Consider the following 20,801-nt stretch of genomic DNA (forward strand, 5'->3'; position numbering starts at 1 on the left):
ATTCATTGCCTTCAAGGTCATACCTTTACAGTAACCACAATACCCCTTACTTTAAGGTGAAATATAACAAATATTGGGCTGAGACGGGGAGAAAAGCTAGTTGTTGTGTCAAGAGTTACTATAAAACAAATTGAAAAATACTTGAAAACAAATATCTAATGATTTTTAATTTGTAGAGGAATGACTTTTGTGATAAATCTGAGGGATTAACTGCAAAGGCAAGTTTCAAGACGCCATGACAACACCCATTGCCAATTCACAACTTCACACCATTTTATCCATTCAGCACTTAGGATAAGTGTGCACAAACAATATTTCTGTTCTTTGGTCAAGGTTTTACTTTTGGAAACCTATGGAGGAGGCAATTTTATTGTCAGCACAGCAAGAGGTAGTATGAAGTAGTAGTAATTAGGGAATTAGGGTGATTTTTTTAGTGTCTCAACAGCAATGGTCATTTTGCACCATGCAAAACCACAATATTTTTTATGTCTGTACTCAGAAACAGATTACAAATTTACAATACGTATTCATAACTAAATGCACAAGCCTACAGGTGAATATCTATGCCATTGCTTTGGAAAGTGTAGACTATGACTCAAGCCATTTTACATGTACTTCTAGTTACATGCCATCAATGGTTAAAGGAAAGGAAAGATATAAACTCAAATCAACTCCAACTTGACAGCCCTACAATATTGAAATTCATCCCTATGACCCATTGGGGGAGATGGCTATATATATATATATATATATATATATATATATATATATATATATATATATATATATATATATATATATATATATATATATATATATATATGAAATTCACACATCATCCCCATTCACACATCAATATATATATATATATATATATATATATATATATATATATGTGAAATTCAAACATCAGGGTAGGGGGACCAGTTCCTTTCCCTGTGCCGGTTATGATTTCCCAGGAAGATCTGGTACCTGAAAAATCACATAGCTATGTATATATATTGCTTGGCAATCAAAATGAAGCTTGCAAAACCCTGAGGACCCCTTTGTATTGTCAAGATAAGTCTACAACAGTTCAAGTTGAAGGCAACGTGTGTGTGTTTTTGCTATTTCTCAGTGTGTACCAGTGGCTCAATGTGAAAAGGACAAGAACAAGCTCAGCTCCTTTTAAGATCTGCATAATTTTGATAGTAGTAGCGACTGCAGCTTCTTTACCCCCACTCAGATGAGATGTGAGCTGCATCCCTCCTCATGATAATGATTATCTCAGTCTCAAAAGACTTTTTCTGGTACTCAACGTATGAGGGCTAACTCCTATGCGGAAATTAATGGGTCTGTACATTCACAGTCTCATTTGCATTCATAATACAGGTATACATTTTTACAAATATTAGAAATTATAAAGAAGAGTATGCACAATGTTAAAGGGCCTCTTCATTAGAAGCTCATTTTAATGATAAAAAGAGCAAGTCATCTTAAATTTTTACAAACTTTATTGAAAAAAGGAAAGCTTACATAGGTATCCTTGTGTGAAAGTCTGATTGGCAAATCATATGCTTTTGATGTAATACAACAATTTTAGACAGAGTCACATAGTTATTTTCATGTACATTATCTATGCATATGAATAGTAAACAATTCAAACAGCAAATAACTTATTTCATGCATAAATTATCTCTATGATGTGTTAATGATCAGTAAGAAATTACAAACAGCATAGCTGCTACTGACTTTCCCAAAATCCCATGAGAAAGCTTCTAAATCCTAATTATGCCACACACATTTTCTATCCATCCATCGTTCACACACAACGGCAGTGAGATTTATCCATCTCCTAGAATGAGAGATTTTTATCACCAGGTAGAAAATAAATGTGCAGACAGATACATACATTACAAATGTAGGGCAGATTAAGCATTACACCTTCATAGATTGCAGGTGAGGTATTACTTCCCCTCTGCAATGTTTCTCCACTTTATAAGGTATAAATATTACACACACATATTCACACAATACATGTATATCATAGGGTTTTGCATGTGCAAGAAAAATTGCCCACTTAAGTAAAAACTTATTTGAAATACACAGCAATGTATCACAAACAACGATAAACATTCAAACCCTGTACCATAAGACAGACAGTCTTCACTTTGGGCATGACTACATAGTATTTAAATGACTAGTTCATTAGGTAGAAACTGAATGGGAGTAACACAAGGTTAAGAATAAATGATTAGGTAAATAACCAACACCACAATTTATCTACATCACCACTCCCAAAAATCATATTTATCCATAAAAAAGATCAATGGTCCGTTAGGTCAAGCATTACATCTATCTCCGACAAAAAAGGCACAGGAAACTCATTTTTTTCCATAATATCACAGTTATTTATCTACCATTTACATCACTTATACTAAGCTTCTCAAAGAACTTAGGGTACATTTTCTTTTGTTTATTGAATAAAATACATCATCGCTTGTTGCGGCCTTTCATTGTAAACCTCCTCCAAAAACTTGTTTTCTTAACTTCAGATCTTACATCAGCATACGGGGCATCTTCATCATCTGGATCCTCATCCACAACCTTATCACAAGATGACTGGAAGTCTGAGTGTCGACCATTTGTTGTCTCTCTAGTAGGACTTTCATGTCCAGAGTCTCGATCATCATTCACTATCTTTCCACTCTGTGTAACGCTGTCATCTTCTGCACGAAGCATATCCAGGAGACTTGGTTCTGGTTGAGTCTGTTTTACACTTGGGGAAAGACGAGGTTCTGATTCCTCAACCAAGAAGGCAGACTGAAGTAAAATTAAAAAGAGCATAAATATTTTTTAAGAACATATACATTTTCCCAACTCTTGGCAAGTCCTTAATAAATGATCAAAATAATATTTCTAGGGGTCTGATAATTCCGTAATCTGATTTAAGTTTTCATTTTAATTTAAAAAAATAAATAATAGCCAAGATGTTAGAGACAGTGTTTGTTTCTAAAAGTTGGTAATACCTTTGTCAGTTTAAGATTTTCAAAATAATTCATACCCAAAGAATCATTCATTACATTTTCAAATTAAACATCCTAGGAAATACAAAAACAAAAAATATTTTTTTGATATTTGGGTAACTTAGTTTCCATTGAGACTCAAAGATAACAGGTTCTACTTCAATAAAATTTAGAAGAAAAATTGTTTGGACATGATCACTAGGCATGTATGACATAAGAGAATGAGATTTCTATACTCTTTCACTATTACAGTTTCCATACTATCATGAATTTCACATATACTAGCTTATTTGGCTAGCCCAGCTATTTGGACCAACTAAGAATATGTACTACAAGAAAACAACACCTTTGGAAAAGGAGTAGGGTGGAAAGTGAATACACGAGAAAGCTTCTTTCAACAACCCATGGCTTTCATGTTATTTATGCCCAGATCAGTAAATGTGTCTAATTTGTTAGACTACAATTTAAACTGTTATGAGGCATTTATATGAAAATATTTCCTCAGATAAAAATCTGTTTAAGCCCACAGTATTAGCTATGATATCAGATGCCACATGGTAGTAAAGTGGGAAAACCACTGGTCTACTGACTGGAGGACCTGGATTTGATGCCATGTGATACTTCTGGCCACCTTCACCTTCACTACAAACTGCATGATTTCTTTAGTACCAGATCTCCAGTATTAGGTGAACTCTAACCTTAACTCATTTATAATTGATAACTGTGGTTTGAACCCACTGTATGGCCCAATAGTTCAAGGCGAAAGTGCCATCATATGGAAAAAAATAAAATTTGTATACATTGGTCCTAAAAATATATAGCCTCACATTGTAGAGGATTTTGTATTTTCCTAGGCATAGATGCTTCAATGCTCTTAATAAGAAAATAAAATAATAAATGAAAAAGTTGCTATTCATATACCTTGAAAGTCAAGGAGGTAAACAAGTTATGTCGTACCATAATGGTAACCATCACAAATTATAGAAGGAAACTAAAATAGTTATTGATACAGTGTTTTTTATTTGGTTTCTCATTTTAGCTACCAAATTATGATAAACATAAGCTCATATTACATATCTTGACTTCTGTGCAATTGAAATAGGAATAAAGGGATTTTCATGATAGAAAAAAAAAGGAATTTAGATGCCTTTTAAGTTTCCGCAATGAAGTAAGCAGCCATTTCCAATTTCAAACCACTTGTTGCAGAAAAATTTAGAGGGAAAACATTTAAATACTTCATAATTTCTTTCTCCAAGAAGAAACTTGAAAAATTGGTGAAATCTTCATTTTTACTGTATGAAATGCTTACTCTAGTAGTTACATGATTCCCATAGTGTCATAAAACCAATTTTCAGGTGATAAAATACTTCGTGATATGAGCAAACATAATCCTAATCTTTATTTAATTATATGCGGATTCATGCAACATTATCAAAATATTGATAAACTCATATATTGAGCTCAAACTGAAAAATTGATATCATCAAAATATTGATAAACTCATGAAGTGTTCTCCATAAAATGCCAATATGTATCTTCACATTCAGAACTTCCTCAAAAAGAGCCAAATGAGAGTAATGATGTTAATAGCAACTAATTGAGAAATATATAATGTGCAATTTTCTTAGTGGTTCCCAGTCAATTGGTGCAGCTATGCACCCATGCATTATCTAAGCGAGCACGAGTTGTTGAAACTGTAGAGGGGGAATAAAAAATAGAGAAGTTAAAAACAATGACACAAGGAGGATAGAAAATGAGGATAAATCATTAGAAGCAACATATATCACTCAATTCAAAATGAGATAATTGAGTGGGGTATAAGGTAATAATAACAAACAAGGTACTTGAATAATAAAGTTTGATGGGCCAGTGAGTACAAGACTAAAATATATGTAATAACTTAAAGTGCCTTCATTAAATATTGTGGAAGAAATTACTAGTTATATTCCCTGATTTCCAAATTTTTATCAAGAATAGCATTTCTAATTTACTCAATCATCCGTCAATTTGGGCTGATGGTTGTTTCATTTGAAAGTGGGCAATATAAAGTGTGATAATATATATTCATAAACATTTTTCATACCAGGCAATCAAGTTGCTAGACTCATGGTATTTCATGGACTAATTCACTATGATATGTTCTGAAAATATGAATAGCTATTTGCAGGGATTAAGATTTTCAAGAGATGACAATTATTTGATACTTGCACATGTTTTCAAACTTGAGTAAAACTAATTAGCAGCTGAAAACATGCAATTTTCAAAGAGATCCCAGGGTTATCAAAAGGGGAGCAAGCAAATTTGAATCTTTAATCTATGAGGGTCAGAATTGATGCTAAATAGAGCAATTTCACTGCAACATTCAGGAAGCCACATGGGTAGAAGAAAAGATGGACTTTCACCACTATCAACTATCTGCTGGTGCCTCTCGTTACATGGACAACACAGGGAGAAAGGGAAACAGCAATGGAAAATTCGCACCTGAAGGTCCCTCATTATTTTCTTTCGAATCGTCTTCTTCATGGACAGGTGACGTTCCAGGTGGCGAACGTCCCTCTCGGTCAGCGTCCTGGTCCGGTCCCTCTTGCTGGCGGCCCTCTCTCCCCCACCGGAACCAGACTTTTTCTTCTTCTTGGACGATCCGTGTGACTGCTGCTGCTTCCTCTCCTCGCTCCCGCCGTCCTCCTCGTCGCTGGAGCCGCCGACTGCACTGTCGTTCCCGCCGCCGCCCCCCGAGGACTTTTTCCCGCCCCCTCGGAGGCGTACCACCTCCTTCAACTGTGTCGAGAGTTGGGCCGTGTCGGCGCAGACGTCGCCATCGGCCTCCGTCCCTTTCGCCCCACCGCTTCCATGGAAGCCAAAAATATCCCTGAGGTGAGGAATACTTCTCTCTGGTTGGTGTCGAGACATGGCGGCGCTGGTCTTTACACCCTGCGTCCAGAGAAATGAAAATGGGACTCGTCAGTAACCAAAGAAAGGATATGTACTCAGCAATGAAGTTAGTGTAGCAGGCAATTACCTCAATGAATGGAGATATATGTACCAGGCATAGGTGGTAGTTCAAGGGTGTTGATTGTAAACAGATGTAAAACAGTGAAAAAACTGAATCGGTCTTTCTTCGAAAAAATTCAATCTTCAAAATTATCACTATGTATCTATGGGTGTTTTATGGAGAAAATTATAGGTAGCTGCGATCAGAATATCCGTTTTTTATTGTATTTACAGGGTAAAAAATAATTGAATTCATTGAGGCATTTTACTGTGCATCGAATGGACAGTTCAAATTAGAGGAGAAAAATGGTTTTATGAAGTGAAATAAACTCCCTTTGATATTTTTTTTAAATTGAGGCTTTGAAAGTCGATTATAATGTATGACGGTTGGCCAAGTATTAACACTGAAATATGGACTCTGGACATGACAGTGAATAGAACCCTAAGTACCATTGCCAAAAGAACTGGTTATGAAGGAAGAAGTTAATATATAGCGCTCAGAAGTTGGTCTAACGAATTTTTCACAGGAGGATTCACTTAACTTTATTTCTAAAAACATAATTGCTAAGCAAAAAGATCTCTCTTGGTACACTCAAATGTATGCAATGCACAAAAACGATAAGTTGGTATTCCCTAACAAAGTTGAGAATATGTTGGCTGAATTCTGAAGAAATGCTTCAGGTATTTTCAGATAGTCCGTAAATTATTTTTTATTTGAATTTTTTCTTATTCATGACACTTACGAAATCAACAGCAGTGAGATTAAACATATTACCCAATAATGTAGGCAGACGATATCTTTTCCAAGAAAAGACTAATGGTTACAGCCTAAGTGGAATTATCAAAATTTTTTCATCACATCATCGGGTGTCAAAGAAATCCTTTCGTTTCCGCTTGACCTTTGCGACGGACATTTATCGTGAGTCTCTTTTCATCCAAAGATTTCGAAAACGCTTGAAAAAGGTCACCATCGGAACAAATCGGGTAATATAAAATCATGATTCTTCGGCTCTAGAATAATAAAATTTCTTCTATTTTTTGCCCTGAATATGTATATCCGTAATCCGTCCGTATACCCGTAGGTAAAGTAATTTTACAGCCGCATGAAGCATACACTCATCTCTTTTCGGAGCCAAAATCCCTTGATCCGCCTTAAATCGTTCATGAACTTCAATCCAATGCACAGCATGGAAATCATCGTAGCCCAAGCAAAAATTGATCGCCGCAATAATCGGAATCATAAAAAGTAACCGGCCCGTTACATTAGTGGCAATATGAGGAGGGATGAACGACTCTTTCCGGTGGCGAGCAGCGGGAAGGAAGGATGGTAGCTGAAGTGGGCAGAGGGAAGGAAGCTTGGGGGAGGAAGGTGAGGACAAGATATATATAAAATAAAAGGGAAGGCAGGGAAGTTGAAGGAGGAAATGTGGGGGCAGGGGGTGGAGGTGGGCGGTTGACTTGGAGAGGGGTTGAGGAGGGTGCCAGTTTGGTTGCAGCAGGGAAAGAAGCCCGAAGAAGGGAGGAGGCGAGCAGGCGAGAGGTGGTGTTGGGAGGTCGCGACGTGGTTTGCTTGGGGAAGGGCGTGTCGAGGACCCTTCGTCGCCGCCCCCGCCCTCCACCGCGAGACCCCTCACCCCCGTCCCCTTCTCCATCCCCACGCACCACCCACCCCTCCTCCTTCAACCGCTCTGTCGTCGCAAGCGCAAACCGGTTCTCGGGATTGAGCCCTCCCGCAGTCCCTCTGGGTCTCGAAAAGGAAACCAGTCTGAATTTCATTCGGTGGACGAAGGCGATTGTGGTGGTTCCGCCCCCTCCTGCACGCGGTTTCCTCCGTGCCCGACGCTCGGGATCCCGGCGCCGCGACGTTGGTGTCGCACCAAGAGAGAGAGATGGGAGAAAGGAGAGGGGTACGTGCAGCGCGGAATTGGTTTCAAAACCTGAGCGTTATGACCTTTGGGTCGGTTAAAGCCTCAGCAACATCACGCGAATGGAAAACCTACCGACGGCGAGTGGAGAGCACGGCGGGAAAGTCGTGGGGGAGGGGAGAGATTGCTCGGTTGGTCCTTGAGCCGGTGGAAAGGGATGAAAAGTCTCTAATTCAGGCTTAGCCCACTCATCTCGACTTCTATTCTTTCAAAAAACCGCGAGCGGACGCCCTGAGATCGGGTATTTTACCTGATTTCCCGTCTACGACAAGTTAGCTTTTCCCAGGCGTTGAAGTCTCCACAATGCATAGCTTTTCACTTCAGTATTACTTTCAAAAGAAAGTATTCTACGCAGCAGTTTCAACACAAAAGATTGCTTCTTCCAATGCTGGTAAAACTTTTTCTAAAGTAATTTTTTCATGAATGTAACCCTCTAGTTAACAAATTTTTTTTCTAATACAAATATAGAAATTTGCTACAGTGTCAATATGATAAGATATTAATTAAATTAATACCACGAAAAGATCCGGAATTTTTTAAATTAATGTTCGGCAAAAAGGTTGGAATTATGATACACACTATAATCAGATGAAAAGTATTAATCCTCTTCCCAACTTTGAATTTTACTTAATGATAACCCCAACTAGAATTTTGGGCTCAAAAACAACTAATGAACTCTGCACTCTAAAGGGACTACCCGTACATGTAAATTATGATACACGTTTGGGACTTATATATATATATATATATATATATATATATATATCCATCTGCTACCTTCACTACACAATGCTATTAGTACGATACGTTCACTTGCCGTAGAAATAAAGTAACTTATTTGGCACGATCTTTACGAAGTGTAAAATATGTGTAAAATTTGGGTAGTTTATGAGTGACGACAGGCTCCTAGGAGCGATTGTCAGCGAAAGACAAAAATATACTAACAAATCGTATGGATCGTTACTTGATATTCAATGCCAAGAGAAAATTTAAGATTGAAAACTTTTGCATTATAGTTGCAGTTTCGTACTTGTATTTTATAGTCTTGGAATCATTAGATGAGGGATCTTCCCGTTCCCTTATGCTTGCTATATTCTTATTCGTGAATAGTTTCTTACATAGTACAAATACATACATCGGCCTTGTGAAAATCTTGATTTCCGATCCGGTTTTCGTCTGTAGGAGACAAACTGATCAAGAACTAAATAAAACAGGGTCGTAAATAAACAGATTTTACAATATGAACCTACATATATGTATATTTAAATTGTAATAAATTATTTTCATATTATTAACGTCGAATATTACAAACATTAATTATAACCTGTATGCATTAGATTGCAACAAGGAATAAATCAGGATAAAAGAAAAAAATCTTTCGAGGTGACCGACCACTGGGCATCAACTACATCATTTACTTCAGCATCGAAATATTTTGGGTGTGAAAACTCAGCGACCAGACAGCGCCGTCGGAATCGATATAGAATGAATCAGGAATAGTCCAAGTTAGGTTACAAAAGATATACACACAATCCTACTGTTTATCAACCGACAGAGAGGCACATATCAAAGGTTGAAATCTATAACTTTCAGAAGGATAATCTCTGAATTAATTGCCAAAAGCAATATAAACAAACACAAATGAAACTTAGGGTCCTAAGGGCATGTACATACTTGTTTAAGAAAAATCTGGTATTAATAATCATCCGATTAAGAACAGTAACCTAATTGGCACAACTCAATGTTTCTTTTTCTTGTGCCAGGAAAAGTCGCTATCATGTAGCCCTCGCAAAATAAGTTTCGAAATATTATCTAAAAATGGATTTATAGTTGAAAAACTCTAGATAAATATCTCATTCGCTCAATCTGTGGTTTTTCGCTATTCTCAATACTTGAAATTTTATTTAGATTAAAATTTATATTTCACAATGAGGAATTCAGTTAAGGAATCGTGTTTCATAAATGGAAAGCATCGATACCGGACGACGCAATTTTTCCTCGTTCATGTAACATGGGTATCACCGCTAGTAAACGTGGGTAAATTTAGAATTGCGTTATGATCTAGTTTTTTTCAATGTCACTGCATTAAAAAACATTATCATTACGAGTATCATATGTGGCGTGGACGGCGTGTGTCCAGTGACCGCCAGCGTTCAGAAATCGACTGACTCTTCCTCTTGATTTGAATAGGAATGGGGACCATGGCTGCATGAGTATCTCCTAAATTTGTTTGAGAAAGCACTTGAAAGTCCCCCGGAAACGGTGCACACACAGCCATTCTCGCGCCGGCCCTGACCTGCCGTTTATTTGCATTTCAATTGCATCTATTCAGCTAAATGTTACTCGACGAAGTGTTTCACGGTCGGTGACTCATGGTAAAACCTAAGTCCACTCCTTGTCTTCAACTTTAATTCTGATCTTAAATGTGGTTATTTATTTTCCCACCCAGTTTTAACCTCATAATGGCTCAGAAATATGCATACAATAGCTCACAATTTCAAGGAGGATGGGCGACTTTTTAGAGAAGTGGAGAGTTTATACCGACTTACTCATTGTCAAATTACGTGAATTCACTCAACTTCTTCCCTTCCTTACTCTTATCTTCAATAGTTGCAGCTCCCGTCTACAGCATTTTAACTTGTATGCCTATTTGTTTTAATAAATAATGGTTGCCACAAAGATTTATTGATTTGCTCCTTTTTCATGATTTGATTTGCGATTTAGATATTGGTGAAATGACGTTTATTTTGGAACCGCCGAACAAATTTATGGAAAGTGCAAAAGCACAATCTGTTTAGTTATGGCCAAAATAATTTTGATGATATGAAAATTAAAAACAGGGAGTTCTAATTTTTTTCTGGGAGTATAGATCATTTTAGAAGATATTGTAGCGACGGAGAGCATTAACGAAGGCGTCATGATTATTGAAAAACCTAACATGGTAAAAATATTGAATCTTTCTTACTTATGGTCTCCTCACGTGGAAAAATAACGTTAGGTAGCGTTTAATAGTTAATCGAGACGAAATTACAATACCTAAAGGAAGACAAAGGCACCATAAGAATTGACATTTTTTTCCAAAACGCTCCGCACGCATGAAGACGCACGTATTCTTTCCCGGAAAAATTACATCTTGACTACTTAAACCCCTTATTAATTCCCTTCACTATAGTTTATCTTATTAAAATAATTCCCGGTGAAAAACAACAATAACCGAGTATCTGTTTTATCTAATATTAACAGGGAACAAATAAAAAAAATTTCTTCTTTAAGCAAAACAATTGTTCATTGGAACACCTTACCTGCAAAAATATTCGAGCCCTTTCCTTACAGAGTGTATACTTTTAAGAAAAGATGTAAGAAATATATCTAATATTTTGATTGATGTGTGAATTATTGTATTATATGAAATAGCTTAATTTTTTTAAATTTATATTTTTTCCTTGCTGATTGATGGATGTAAATGAGATGGGGATTAGCTTGTTTTGTTAAAGAGATTTGTGTTTTGAAGTCTGATTTTATCTATTATCTTTTGGGATTATTTGGGACTTGTGTGCCACCTGACACTGTATATCAGCACATGTGTATTTTTAATAATAATAACAAAATATGTTTCTTTTCACTTTTAGTCTTAAACGACCCAACTCCCTTTTACTAAACGTAATGATCATGTTATCAATGATTACGTATAAGCCGTTAATTAAATCAAAATTAATTTCATATGCTTCTAATCAATAACAAATATTTTGCTTCAATACTAAAAATGTACATAATTCTTCAAGCAGTCAATTTTCATTAGGTTTGTTCCATAAAATCACCATTAATTATTTGAAGACAGTCATGACGAAATGAGAATCTCTGAAAAGAAATAGTTTGCGAGAATATCTGAAACAGAAGTCACAGGTGTTCACGTATTCGTTAAGTCATATTTGATAGAACCTATTTTCCAAAATGTTTATTCCAAAATCGTGCTCATGAACACCCAATCATATGCATGAACAAATAAAAGCTCAGACGGGTAAATGCAATCGGCAAAACTGTCTAAAAGGTTGTAAGGGACCTCAAAACGTGGACACATTTACGGAGCCGATTTCATCAATGCAATACTAAAGAGCTTCCCAATGCTAAAATTAATAACATTTTTAGAACTAAATTAATGTGACTACTTCGTTGAAGTTTTAGTGCCTTTAAAAAAACTCTGGCAGCAATGGGAACTGAAAGCTTTCATGTCTTAATAATATATTGTGTTGCATATTAATGTGGAAAGCAATTAACTACAGGAATTAACCTATATCACCAACAATGAGCCTAATAACATCATTAATATGAAAATTAAAGCTCTGAATGCGACAACCTCGCTTACCGAGAGATCTAAAAATAGATTAAGTAAAATTAATCTATTTTCATAAAAGATTCAAGGCCGTCTGCATGCACGCTGGGAGGTGTGCAAAATGGTTTCTTCGAAACTGGGTGACGTAATTGTTGAGATCAAGAGGGCGAGAAAGCGGAAAAGCAAAAGGACATTGAACACGCGGAGAAAGGAAAACACGAACCTCTTTTCGAGGAGTTGGAAATATAACGCTTCAATGATGAGGACAGTCGTAGAGTGAAGGCTGTAACTAACTCACTTAAATCCATATAAACTGCTGTATTGGGCATTTACCATCGCACAAATTAGTAGAGCACTTGAATTGTAAACCTCAATCGATTATAAGGATATAATTGGGCCTTATGTAGTTCTTTGTTTGAGAAAAACCTATTGGATGCCATTAAAATACTCAAGCTTAAAAATTTCCACGAGTATGGGGCTTTCGGAAATGTGAACTAATAAGTTTCAAGTGACGATAAAATATTAAACAAGCATCTTTTATTCGTTCTAAAAGTATTTAATTCAAATATGTTTGGGATAGAATCTCATTCTAACAACACTGACCGTTTCATTACTCACTATGAGAATCACTTGTCTCGAATGTAGCACGATACCCTACGAGTCTACACAATATTTTACATCATTACCGACGCCAGATGAAAAGTCTATAATTTTTTTTTAATCCAGCCATCCCTATCGTGATTTATCAGACTATGGTTCACTGGATTTTGAACTGTTCCCATCATGAATCGAAAAATCCTATGACTGTATTATTTGAGGTGTATGGAAAAGAGTCAACTCTTTCACGAGGGATTCAAGGTCATTTATGTAAACGGGCATTCGGAGCGGAGAGGTGAGTCACGAGGAGGCTTAAGTCGAGTTAGTTGCAGCCAAGATGCTATCCTCCGAGTGCGTGGGCGAATCCAGCTTCATACCTGCCTTTATACCTCCCGCACCGTTGCCAACCGCTAGATATTCATAGCTTGGTGACTAACTGAAGAAAATAACTTAGCTGTGTGGTGGTGTAGTCAAATTGAGGTGGATGCAAGGAGCAAGAAGTTTAATAAAAAAGGCAAAAATGACGTAGAACCATCAAATAATATTTTAGTAACTTCTGTATAGTAACTAAAATACTTTAGACTTCTGTCATTCCAACATTGGAAAACAAGCGAGAGACTCTCAAGCAATAGGACATGGTTATCGTTCATAATATATTTTGTTATGTAAAAAAGGAAACATGTAGAAATTGTGCACCTCTTTGACTAAAGTATTTTCCAGAGAACAAAATGAGCAGTGTATGGCAAGGAAAATGATAAACATCATGTTTTTCAGTGTTTGGGGAAGCATAGAACAGTGGAGCATGCGGAATTCATGTTTCATTCCTGTTTGACAACGCTCCTTCTGCTAATATGCCTATGAATCGCTTCCACCGAGCACTAAAGCTGTTAATTTTCCCTATCTCAGTTTTTATTTTGCCGCTATAAAGAAGAAGAGTCGTCATCCCGAAAAATGTATGACAATAATAAGTAAGAGTTCATCTAATTCAAAACCGAAAGGTAGAATGAGACATTCCAGTGTGTTAAGTTGCCTGGCCGTTGAAGAACATGGTTTTGCAGATAAAAAGTGTTTCCCCATGAATTACAAAGTCCATTTAAGGTGACGTTATCCGAATGTAAAGCACAGTTTGAGTCCGGGGCCCTTCGTTCTGCATCAAACTGCTTTGGAATCCCAGTAGTATAACCGAGAAGAACTGTCCAAAAAGTAAAAATTACAATTATTCATTCATTTTATCTCTCATTATCTAACTTTAAATAATGCTTGAATTTACTTCTCACGCTGGTTACCAGGAATAAGTTACGGGGAACTGTCAACTATTTAAAACTAGATAAGTTTTCGAATGATCACTTGATAATAATATTGAGCAAAATTACTATCAGACCACGTTGTGTCAGAGAATTTATTAATACACAATAATTTATAGTTTACACATACTAAGGTATCGAAAAAAGTTCTTTCCACAGTATTATATGATTACTATTATGTTGGTACCATATGCTTACTGATGAGCTCATGTTTACCTAAATGGATACAAAATATAAACGTATAATAATAATAATTCTGTATATAATGTCTTTAAAACTAAGAGAAGAAATCATTTGTTTAACCAATAAAATCATTTGGCCCAGCCAAATTTGGCGATAGCAACGCTTTAGCTTAACTAAGGTTCACCTAACTGAGATAGGCAAGTGATAGCCTATACTTAGGATTAGACTGTGATTATTGTACCTTGTATATGCACTAAGTTATTATCTGCAAATATGAGGCAAATTTAGTACAAACAGGAGTCAAAGGAAATTTGGCGGGGCAGAAAACTCATCATGCTACGCTGGAATGATAATTAACTGATGAATGCATTTTAAATCGAGAATTTTAATTAAATCCGTGATAATAATACAAAATTGGTAGATTCAAATCTAAAATTGAAAAAAATAATATTCAAGTGGTTGGCTCTCATGTTCATTTTCCTTAGATTTGAAGAAATTATCCCAAGATTGCTCAAAGATGAATATACAGTGGTAGAACTATTTTTTAGATTGAAGAAAAGAACATTTATATTTTGCAATAAATTGAATATTTCAGAAGATCTACGAAAAAATGAAGGATTAAGAGTCAACGTATACCAAACTCTTAAAACGATTGGTTAACTTATTTTATATTTGGAGTTAATCACTATCAAAATTTTTATGCTTGGGCACCGGAGGTTCGGGATTTGAAGTGCTTCCCTGCGGGCATTGATGTCTCCTTGGTAGTTGTTTTGAAGTTCGGAGTAGCGGTGAGTAAGAGCAAAGGAGTGAAAAATAACGAATTGCTCTATGCAGTAGAAAACAATTCAAGGGAGTTAGTCGAAGGCGTGGGAGGGAGGAGGGAATGAAAAAGGTATGGAAGTGATGCAGCGTAATGAAAGGCTGTCGGAGAATGAAAAGGGGCAGGGAGTGACGTCACTCGTTTAATGTCGAAGGTGAAGGAAGCCTTTCTTTTACGCTCAGCAATGATGTGTCATCGTAGACATCGCTGGTGTGTCGCAGATAAACAGGAATGAAGGTAGAGAGAAGGAGAACACAGTATAAGGCAGTAGCCTGAGCTGCTTTGAATGACAAGCGGAACGGGGAAATAATTCGTACATTTATCTTAACAACAAAGTAGTCATTGTACGAAACGACCACCTACCGAGGTCATTTGCACAATCAACCTGGATAGGTAGGTAATTGAGACTATTTACAAATTTTGATTTATTTAGGTTTCAATCCCAGTCTTTGGCGAGGAAAACGTCAATCACAATCATTTATCCTAACTTCGGAAACTCTTCTTGATCAAAGAGACTGAATTCTAGGGTCATGAAGTGGATGTGATTTCAAACAAGGAAATTTAGAGTCCATGCAAACTTAAAAAAATATCCCAATGAGATATTTTTACTCTATTCGCCCGCCCCGGTGGCGGCGGGGTAAGGTCCTCGTCTCCGGACCCAGATTATTTTATCAATGTTCGAAGTCCGATGTTTAGGTCGAAGTGCTGTCTTAGGACTAATGCAAAAAGTAATGAATACATAAATTAATTTGAAGAAGTTTCATTATACAATTGGCAAAATCATGGATATCTTTTAAAATTTTATCAAGGAACATGACAATACGGCGAAAAAAACGGCTCCAACTCTCAACAGAATAACAACTACGACCGTCAAAATCATGTGTGCCATTTACTCATCATGAATGAAACAATATCCTTAAATGTTGACTCAATCATCTATTTTCTGGCCCTGTTCTCACTCACCTTCCTTTCTACTGTGGTCACCCTGGTATATTTTATCGAAAGCCCCAATTGTTTTCGGGACAAGGAAGCAAGATGCAATCGGAATTTTTTTATGTCACATTTATTTGGGGCAGTTTTTGTCAAGTTAAAGGTCCTCACTAGGTGAAAGGTTCATTAGTTATTTATTTATTATACAGGTAGCCTCTAGTGAATCAAAAGAGTTGGAGGGCTATCAAAATGAAAAAAGCTAGATAAATGATAATCTTCGTTAACATCAGAGAGATTGTTTCAATTAATAATGATACAATTATAATATGTATATCCAAGTAACAGTAAAGTACCGACGTAATCCCAAGAAACTGTGGGAGATGTCGCGATTGTTACTTTTAATTGAGTCATCCGCTAAGTGTGCATTACAATGCAACAATTTTAGAGTTAAACAATCATTCGCATCTACCGGGATTCCCGGTATTCCTATATAACCCACGCATAAATCTAAAGCTATGACCATTTAAAGTAGTGCTTTGACGTGGATTATAGATTATTATTAAAAAAGTCAAAGCATCATGTAATTCAAGTGAGAGTGTCAAATAACCTGGCTGATTTTTTTCAGTCATAAATCCACGAACGTGTTTAAATATGGTAAGAATTGTCATAAAGATGAAATACCGATACAATTTACTTAAATATTCATTATTGGCCACTAAATATTACTTAAATATTAACTTAGACATGTTATTGCATTAAGTTAAGATAAAGTTCATCTGTGATCGGAATAGTTTTTAGTTTCATGTACAATTATTCAGCAAAGCAATATACTAAAGTTGTTCTATAGAAATATTCTTAAATATTTCTTGTTAATTTTTAAGACCAAGTGTAGCCTTCTTTACTTTTACAACCATCTATTGAAGATACCAAGAATTTTTTCATCAAGATATTGAAGATATTGAAGAAAGTAAAAAACTCATCGTAATTTTTACTTTTTTATCGCATTTATATCGTTTCATGTCGTTGAGGAGCTTAAATTATTAAGGGCGACTGAAAACCGTGAATGTCAAAAATAAATTAGGGGAATTTAAATCTTAATAAAATGGTAAACAGTGAGAAGTCGCAAAATAATTCGGAAATAATCTTGAAAATAAATGTATCCTGAAAATATTTGACCATTTGAGGATTCTAATTAGCTTCTTATTCTTCTGATTAATTAAGAGAAAAAGTCAAACCTACATCATGGGAATGTGAGATATTCATATCCAATGAAGCCTATATTAAATGCCCTCGTGTATTCGCAACCTCCAAGTTTTGAGCAAAACGCTCTCCACATTTCCCACAATGAGAGAGTGATTTCCTTGCTGGACGAGAGCTTTTTCAGTGAAAGACCTACCTGGACCATTGACGAAAAACTAGAGAGAGAAACATAAATCGGCACCGAAGGAAAATAGACTGATCTCAAAATGGGAATTGGGAATTACAGAAGTAGCAGAAATGCAACTCGTTCTTGAATCTGAGTGAATCTAAAAGAATTATTTATAGTTAAATGCATTATATTTGGAAAAATCACGTGGAGGATGGTCCGGGAGAATTCAGAACAGTGCAATGGTTGCAATACAGGAAATACGAGGAAAATGAGATGCAAGAAGCACTTAAACGCTGACTCAAGTCTTGCATGCATCCAAAATACTAATAATGATATCCAAAGAATTGAAGGGAATCCGAGGTCTTCCTCACGGACAAATAATTTCACTTCGGAACGAGGGAGGTCATGTTTTGTCCAACATAATTAGATAAAAATGCCATTGTATTTGGCATTTATGAACTTGGAGACGGAATTTGACGTCAAATGAGAAAAAAATGTTTAGATTACTGGAAACAATTAGCATAATTATCAAGGTCAGATAAACATATCGACTCTACATGAAACAAGTCTCTACTTTGTGAAAGATAATAGGTAAATAAATAAAACAGTTGGACAAGGATGAAATCTCTCACAGGCATTGCTCAGCACGTACCCACCTGGAAGGAGAAATACAGAATCACAGAAAATGTGTATGAAATGAAAATAGATGAGTGAGGAAGAAATTGACATACTCCATTTCACAGATAGCATCCCAATAAAAGCAGAAGATTGAGAAAACCCGCAGAAATTGTTCAACTCAATAACAGATTATAAGCTAAAAAATGTCAAGGCTGCAACACTTAAAAATAAAACTAGGAAGGATACTAATATTCTTGTAAGTTACACTTTGAGGAAAAAAATTATAATAACCAGAATCTTTCACCTTCATCGGAAGGAGCAAAATATGAGTCCAACGTATCTTAAACGCAGAATACCTCAATTTCAAAATGCATTTACATATAATGAAGCGGTTAATACCATATACAGAGAAGGTAAGGCAACACACAAGAAAATTAACGTGCATAGAAAATGCTCCTCTAGTGTAATGCACCGATTTCGTTATCTGGAATATACGAGTAATATTAGTTGGCATTGCTGAATTGTTGCCAGTGATAAAACTAGGAGGAACTCGTGGAACTTGAATCAAATCAGTAGATATTTTATCTAAGAAAAATGGCTCCTTGATAATGTACAAACAAGCAGTAGCACTTAGTATGAGATATAATGATGTAGATTAAACATCCGGCGCTCAAAAAGAAAGCGTGATAGGGTCTCTATTATTACATTGAGAATGACCGTGAAAATATTTACCTACCCTCGAAGTTAGAATCATTTGGTGCTAATGTAAATGATAGCATTTTTGTGTATGAAATGACCTAACTCCCTCGTTTGCACACGTGTACCCCCTTTACTTTTGGTCAGCGCATTGATAAGTACATATCACTACATATCGGATAATATATCTCAAGGTTCATGTAGCATTTAAGGTCATTTCAATGCATTCTAACTGAGCGGTTTCCGAGGCGTTAATGTACATACGAACTCGTACTTCAATCAAAGCACAGAATACCTGAATTTAAAAAGGCGTTATAATGTAGAAGGCTAAGTAAATGTGAGGCAACAAACTACAATTTACGTAAAAACGTTCATACAGTTTAGCACGCAATGAATCAGTGATGAGGAATATTGGACAAACATCGTAGAAAACTTAAATCATTGGCTCTGTAGATAGACGCTGGAGATCAAATGTACAAACAAAATGAGAAAAGAGAGGATGAAAAGTTGTATTATGAAAATAAAAGCATAGAATTAGGCCCATTCCTGAAGATGGAAAATAGATTTTTTAGAAATTTATCGGAAAGGAGAAGACAACGAGAGGGTCCATGAGGAATAATACCCAAGGACGAATACGAAAGTCAAATTAAGAGGGATTCTAGATGGAGGAGGGGTTAATGCTGGATAGGGAAGATTGGCGAGTTGCAGTAACCGTTCCATGTACTGCCACAGAAATTTTCCACTGCTGTGACGATTATTTATCTAAATTTACCACATACTGTTTTTTCCATTATTAGGCTACAGAAATACTACCTTGATCAAAAAGTTCCCGGAATAACCACCGTGTGGCGCTCCCATCGTTCCGATTTGAGTTCTGTTTTTTTTGTTAAATTGGTACATCTGTTGTTGATATTCCCTTTAAATCTTAGTGTCATAACTTGACATTTGCAAAAGTTACGTAGCCAAGAGTACATCTATCTCTGTGTGTGTTGGCGATTTTTTACAATTTCAGAAATGGATTTAAATTTGCAACAACGAACTTATATTAAATTTTGCGTAAAAAACGGATTTAGTGGCGCACGGACGTTGGAAATGTGTTTCAGCAACGATTCTCTAAAAAAAAGGTCGTTTACCAGTGGCACGAGCGGTTCAGAAGTGGTCGTGAGTCAATCGAAGATGATGAACGCAGTGGCAGACCATCGACATCGAAAGTCGGTGAAAAAATTGATAAAGTAAAAGAAATGTTGGTCAATAACCGCAAATTAACCATCAGAGAAATAGCGGAGGACTTGAACATTGCCTATGGATCCGCCCAAGACATTGTGGTTAATGATTTGGGTTTCCGTCGTGTAGCAGCAAAGTTGGTTCCAAAAGACCTCAATTTCATGCAAAAAAGAGACCGTGTTGACGTCGCAAAAGACATGATTTGCGAGGCTGAATCCGATCCCACATTCATCAAAAGGATCATTACTGGAGACGAGACGTGGGTTTATGAGTACGACACGCAATCCAGACATCAGGCAAGTGAATGGCGTTCACCAAATGAGCCGAGACCAAAAAAACCACGTCGTTTTCAGTCAAAAAAGAAGGCAATGCTGACGGTTTTCATGGATTACAACGGTGTAGTGCATCATGAATTTTTGCCAGAAGGCCAGAAAGTAAACAAAGAGTATTATTTGGGCGTTATGAGACGTTTGCGTGAAGCAATTGGCCGAAAGAGACCAGAAATGTGGGCAGAAAACTCGTGGATTTTGCACCATGATAACGCACCGTCGCACAGTGCTATCATTATTCGTAATTTTTTGACGAAAAATGCAACAAATACCATCCAACAGCCACCGAATTCACCTGATTTGGCTCCCTGTGACTTCTTTCTGTTCAATCGAGTTAAAAAACCATTACGGGGAACGCGTTTTAGCTGCCGAGAGGAAGTAATGGAAAAATCGCAGGAAGCACTGATGGACATACCGAAATCCGACCGTAACTTTTGCAAATGTCAAGTTATGACACTAAGATTTAAAGGGAATATCAAC

The 20,801-nt window shown here is 36.4% G+C and overlaps 1 protein-coding gene across 1 annotated transcript in view; it reads right to left on the reverse strand.

Moving 5' to 3' along the window:
* Positions 1-1,523: 1,523 nt before the first annotated feature.
* LOC139690463 (uncharacterized) overlaps positions 1,524-20,801 on the reverse strand; it is an 88,151-nt gene continuing 68,873 nt past the window's right edge. The window contains exons 2-3 of the mRNA XM_071587918.1: positions 5,487-5,936; positions 1,524-2,802 (exon numbers count right to left, since the gene is read on the reverse strand). Coding sequence (XP_071444019.1) covers positions 2,473-2,802; positions 5,487-5,915 — 759 coding nt within the window. The 5' untranslated portion in view covers positions 5,916-5,936 and the 3' untranslated portion in view covers positions 1,524-2,472. The remainder of the gene's footprint in view (positions 2,803-5,486; positions 5,937-20,801) is intronic.

This window comes from Hetaerina americana, unplaced genomic scaffold (assembly GCF_022747635.1).
Source record: "Hetaerina americana unplaced genomic scaffold, ioHetAmer1.1.p SCAF_3, whole genome shotgun sequence".
NCBI classification, from domain to species: Eukaryota; Metazoa; Arthropoda; class Insecta; order Odonata; family Calopterygidae; genus Hetaerina; species Hetaerina americana.